Source organism: Metopolophium dirhodum, chromosome 1, assembly GCF_019925205.1.
Source record: "Metopolophium dirhodum isolate CAU chromosome 1, ASM1992520v1, whole genome shotgun sequence".
Classification (NCBI taxonomy): Eukaryota; Metazoa; Arthropoda; class Insecta; order Hemiptera; family Aphididae; genus Metopolophium; species Metopolophium dirhodum.
The window spans coordinates 43,676,389-43,682,316 of record NC_083560.1 but is presented as its reverse complement, the minus strand read 5'-3'; the positions used below and the strand labels follow the sequence as shown (position 1 = coordinate 43,682,316).

Sequence of the window (5,928 nt, the reverse complement as noted above, 5' to 3'; positions counted from 1 at the left end):
TTATTATGATAAATTATTTTTATTTAATGTTAAGCCTTGCGATGAATATATTGACCTATTGATTGAACAAACAGTATGTTTTTTCTTCCTTATTTTTTTGAGTCTGAAGACATAATAACAGACAATAGTTAATATATTATACTAACGCTTACATTGTTTATGGGTAGAATTTTCTGTGGAAGGTAAACGGTATATGCATAAAAAGTGATGTTTAATAAAATATAGATGTATTTATTGTCCATTTGAAAATAGATTCTATTTATATTTACACAAAAATATATTTATAGGCTAATAAGTAGATAATATTGTCACCAAACGCTATTAAAACAGATTTACTATGCTAATGCATTTTTAAAGTATGCTAGGTATTTGTCAGAAATTAAATTACGATCACCAAAAAGTGATCAATATAAAAGAAACACATGTGTAGTACTTAAAAGCATCGCTGCAGAATAATTAAATTCTCTATGTCTGTTGAATATAATAAATAAGCCATTAGTATTGTGCTGTTTAATGTAGTTTTTATTTTTAAGTTTTCTTTGCAGTATTTGCTTAATATTTCTTCAGGTTTAATGAAATCATTTAAAAATAAAATATTAAATTAAAGTAGGTTGTGCATTTATAATACTTGTGATTTGTTATTGACAATAGTTAGATTTTTAGACACTATACATATTATATACTATTTTTAAAATGTTAAATTGAGTAATTGTTGTAGATAATTTATATTTTATTCTCTTTTATGAGTTAAATCAATATTAGCTATACGTGACCAGGGAATGCTTTTAACCTTATAAACATAACTAACATAATATTTTAAGTTTAATAAGTCTTTAATAAATAAAATAATAGGTATTAACATTTTAAGTTATATAAATTGCAGCCAAATGCAGACACAGGTAATTTATCTGTGATTTCAATTGCTTTAATGTTCAATGGACTGGGCAACAAAGTTGTCAATTCTTCCTTATAATTAGATTTCTGTGAATGGTATTTATATCGACCTTGCTTCAAATTTTCTACTCGTATTAATTCCCTCAAATGTCGCAAATCCTGTCTAAAATAACAATATTAAATTGTTAACATTACCTACATAATATAAGTACAAAAAAAAAAAACAACTATCTATAATTGCATTATCTTTTACGTATTTGTTCCATTTGTTCATGTTTATGATGTCTCTTTTCAAAGATACGATCGGACATTATTTCTGTGCCTTTTACAGAACGCCTACCAGAATATTTTATAATCCTCCAACTTGGTTTCTAAATTCTGTAAATTACTTATGTGATCATATTATTAAATTTTCTAAAGATCAACTTTTAGAAAAGCATCTAAGAGATGATTACTGAGGGTTACTAGAATTAAGTATTTTTTTTGGGCGGAAAACTTTCAAATGATATTATTTTTAAAATACCAGGTGCCATTCATCACGCTCGGTGGATGGCCAAAGCTTTTCATAGCTTAACAATTTATTTATTTCGTGAACAGTTTCGATTAATACCCAAAGAAGAAAATGCTTTAAGAAGTATTTGCATTTTTATTGTACGATTAAACATAAAAGTATGGTTTAATTCACCATCTTCAATCAAAGCACCTTTACAAGACTTGACTTTTATATAAAATGTTAAAAAGTTTTGTGGTCACTTATGGTATTTATCTGCAGAATTATGTGCATTTGCTTTTTTCGATGAGGCTGTGTCACTGGAGACTAAAAGAAAAATGATTCATGCTCTAAACAACGACGATTGTACATCAGAATTAAGTTCAAATGCACGTTTTATTATATCTCCAAAAAATGCTAACGAGTTATTAGAAAAGGAATTCAATGATTTTATATGTGTCAATACCAAAAAACTATTTAAAAGATTTGCAATCAATACCACTTTTTTGAATGAAGACCATTTATATTGGAAAAATAATGAAGATTATAATAAAGCTCTGTTCATTTTAAAAAAATATTCCAGTTATAAATGATGTTGCGGAAAGAGGAGTAAAACTTATAGAGGATTATAACAATAAAATAACCATAGATGAATCTACTAAGTAAATGTACCTATACTTGTATCATTTATATTTAAAATACGTTAAAGATGTAAGTAATGAGTATTAAGACGTTATGTTATTATTTATTGTAAATTGTTTATATAATTAATTATTTGCATATGTTAGGTTGTCGGAAATATCTGAATTTTTAGGATTTTATTTTTTTTCACCTTTCGACTAAAATATTTGAAGGAATAAAATATTTGCAAACTATTATATATAAAACAAATTGTAGTAAATTTAGTTTTCTATAATTTGTATCCGTACGCATTTCTTGTAAAAATTTTTTTTCTGGAGTTATGTTTAAAAATATCAAAAAAAATTTATAATATTGAAAATTTTCTATATTTGGAAATAAACTAGGTAGTAATTAACAATACAAGTTATATAAATTGCATTCAAATGCAGACACAGGTAATTTATCTGTGATTTCAATTGCTTTAATGTTCGATGGACTGGGCAATAAAGTTGTCAATTCTTTTTTATTATTAGATTTCTGTGAATGGTGTTTATATCGACCTTGCTTCAAATTTTCTACTCGTATTAATTCCCTCAATCGTCGCAAATCCCGTCTAAAATAACAATATTAAATTGTTAACATTACCTACATAATATAAGTACAAAAAAAAAAAAAAACAACAATCTATAAATGCATTACCTTTTACATATTTGTTCCTTTTGCTCATGTTTATGATGTCTCTTTTCAAAGATACGATCGGACATTATTTCTGTGCCTTTTACAGAACGCCTACCAGAATATTTTATAACCCTCCAACTTGGTGTCTACAAAATCATACATGCTCATGTAATAAAGACAATACTAAATATTTAACAGATTATATTATATATGTTAAATGAAATGCTTACTTCTAAATTGCTCTTAGTATTTTTGGAAACTGGTTCATCTTTTGTAGGATCATAATTTCCTAGGCATGTGTAATATGCATCATCTGTTGTGATCAAAGACAATTCTTGCATTTTTCCTATTTTAGCTATGCATAGTAAATAAATGAAAATTATACACTGTTGGGAAAATATTATTTTTAAAATACAACCTGATTTAGCTCGTGTTATAATAGTTCTCCGCTGTTTCGTTTGGTTGGATTCTAATGGATCTGGGTTTGGTTGTTTAGTAGCAGCATGACGAGTCCTTTGCTTTTTAAGTTTAATGTCTCGCTGTTCTTGCTGATCTTGTATTTGGTGTTTATTACGACCTTGCTTCAAATTTTCTACTCGTATTAATTCCTTCAATTGTCGCAAATCCCGTCTAAAATAACAATATTAAAATGTTAACATTACCTACATAATATAAGTACACAAAAAAAAACAATTTATAGTTGCATTACTTTTTACGTATTTGTTTCTTTTGTTCATGTTTATGATGTCTTTTTTCAAAGATACGATCAGACATTATTTCTGTTTCTTCTACAGAACGCCTACCAGAATATTTTATAACCTTCCATTTTGGTATCTGGAAAATCATACATGCTTATGTAATAAAGACAAAACTAAATATTTAACAGATTATACTATATATGCTAAATGAAATACTTACTTCTAAATTACTCTTAGTATTTTTGGAAACTGGTTCATCTTTTGTAGGGTCATAATTTCCTAGGCATGTGTAATATGATAGGACCTTGAGTTTACTCAGGTTATTGGTCGCCGGCGGGTAGACGCGGTGGTTGATGGAGGCTACCCTCTGATATGCATCATCTGCTGTGATCAAAGACAATTCTTGCATTTTTCCTATTTTAGCTATGCATAGTAAATAAATGAAAATTATGCACTGTTGAAAAATATTATTTTTAAAATACAACCTGATTGAGTTTGTGTAATACTAGTTCTCCGCTGTTTTGTCTGGTTGCATTCTAATGGATCTGGGTTCGGTTGTTTAGAAGCAGCTTGACGAATCCTTTGCTTTTTAAGTTTAATGTCTTGTTGTTCTTGCTGATCTTGTATTTTAGCCAAACTCAAATTTCCTATGCCAGATGAGCATGTTGAAGAAACTTGTGTGAATGGTAAGACATCCAAGTTTTTCTCTCTAGCAACTGGTTTAGCTATATATTGATTAGGTATCGCCAACTTCTGTTTGAGCTGTACAACAAACCATTAAAATGTTAAATGCAAGCTATAATATAAATATAAAAAATGCAATAACAATGAAGACTAAAGTTACTAAAGTTTTAAATTATAATGATTTTAACTTTTAAATGACTTTGGGTAATATTCAAATTGCCACTCACATAATCCACTTCGTTTGTCAACTGTAATATCTTTTCATTTAGCAGGGCTACAGATTTTTTGGACTCTTCTCTAAACTTGTGATTCAGGAATGATAGGACCTTGAGTTTACTCAGGTTATTGGTCGCCGGTGGGTAGACGCGGTGGTTGATGGAGGCTACCCTCTGATATGCATCATCTGCTGTGATCAAAGACAATTCTTGCATTTTTCCTATTTTAGCTATGCATAGTAAATAAATGAAAATTATGCACTGTTGAAAAATATTATTTTTAAAATACAACCTGATTGAGTTTGTGTAATACTAGTTCTCCGCTGTTTTGTCTGGTTGCATTCTAATGGATCTGGGTTCGGTTGTTTAGAAGCAGTTTGACGAATCCTTTGCTTTTTAATTTTAATGTCTTGTTGTTCTTGCTGATCTTGTATTTCAACCAAACTCAAATTTCCTATGCCAGATGAGCATGTTGAAGAAACTTGTGTGAATGGTAAGACATCCAAGTTTTTCTCTCTAGTAACTGGTTTAGCTATATATTGATTAACTACCGCCAAATTCTGTTTGAGCTGTACAACAAACCATTAAAATGTTAAATGCAAGCTATAATATAAATATAAACATTCAATAACAATGAAGACTAAAGTTACTAAAGTTTTAAATTATAATGATTTTAACTTTTAAATGACTTTGGGTAATATTCAAATTGCCACTCACATAATCCACTTCGTTTGTCAACTGTAATATCTTTTCATTTAGCAAGGCCACAGATTTTTTGGACTCTTCTTTAAACTTGTGACTCAGGAATGATAGGACCTTGAGTTTACTCAGGTTATTGGTCGCCGGCGGGTAGACGCGGTGGTTGATGGAGGCTACCCTCTGATCGCTGTCAGAGACCATGGTGATCTTAGACGCGGCCATCACCATTTTGTTTTGGTCATCGAGCACCTGCTCGCAGATATACGTCGATATGGGTTAACGCGGAAACCGGTCAAACGTCGTGCCGCGTGCGCAATGTGGTATCGTCTGTCCGTTTGTCGTCCTCGGCTGTCGCGTTTCGGTACGTAATAATAACAAATGTCAAATGATGGATCAACGAACGCGGCTCGCCATTACGGTAACACAACCATATTCAAAACACAAACAAACGCATGTCATCGCGCAAGGCATGAAGATTTGAGATATCTCTAATTTTCGTGGTGCAAGGACAGCAGTGCGAGAGTGAGCGACTGACTGAACGAGCGAGACAGACAACTGGCTGACAGGTCAGCCAACGTTACATTAGTTATTTTCCCATAGTCCCTCGCCCTGCGGACTTTACCGCAAGTCTATCCGGTTTAAACCATAGTGTCGGTGGCGCGAACATTTATAAATATAAGAAATTTCACGTGTTCTTTAACTTCTTGGACGAAATTCTATATCCAAATCGGAGCAAATATTGGGAAGACTGATTAGTGTAGGGAGCGCTGTCGATGCCTACCGTACTGATGGTTAGGCGTGTTCTTCCCTACGTAGAGTCAGGACTCAAATCGGGAGATTGTATGTATTTTCCCGGCATTTCGCATATATTGTGAAGTGTATTTGAGTGAATTTGATAATATTAGTAGAAATTGTACTTACCAACGTATACAGTTAGCTATAAAAACGT

General features: G+C 31.0%; 1 protein-coding gene across 1 annotated transcript; it reads right to left on the bottom strand.

Annotated features, from left to right (window-relative positions):
• Positions 1-2,404: 2,404 nt before the first annotated feature.
• On the bottom strand, positions 2,405-5,393 carry LOC132939257 (protein male-specific lethal-1-like). The gene is made up of 6 exons (XM_061006341.1): positions 5,382-5,393; positions 4,998-5,231; positions 3,867-4,143; positions 2,914-3,038; positions 2,705-2,829; positions 2,405-2,618 (listed from the first exon to the last, which is right to left on the bottom strand). Exons 1-6 carry the CDS (start codon positions 5,391-5,393, stop codon positions 2,417-2,419), a joined length of 975 nt encoding a protein of 324 aa, XP_060862324.1. The 3' UTR covers positions 2,405-2,416.
• Between the last annotated feature and the right edge of the window lie 535 nt (positions 5,394-5,928).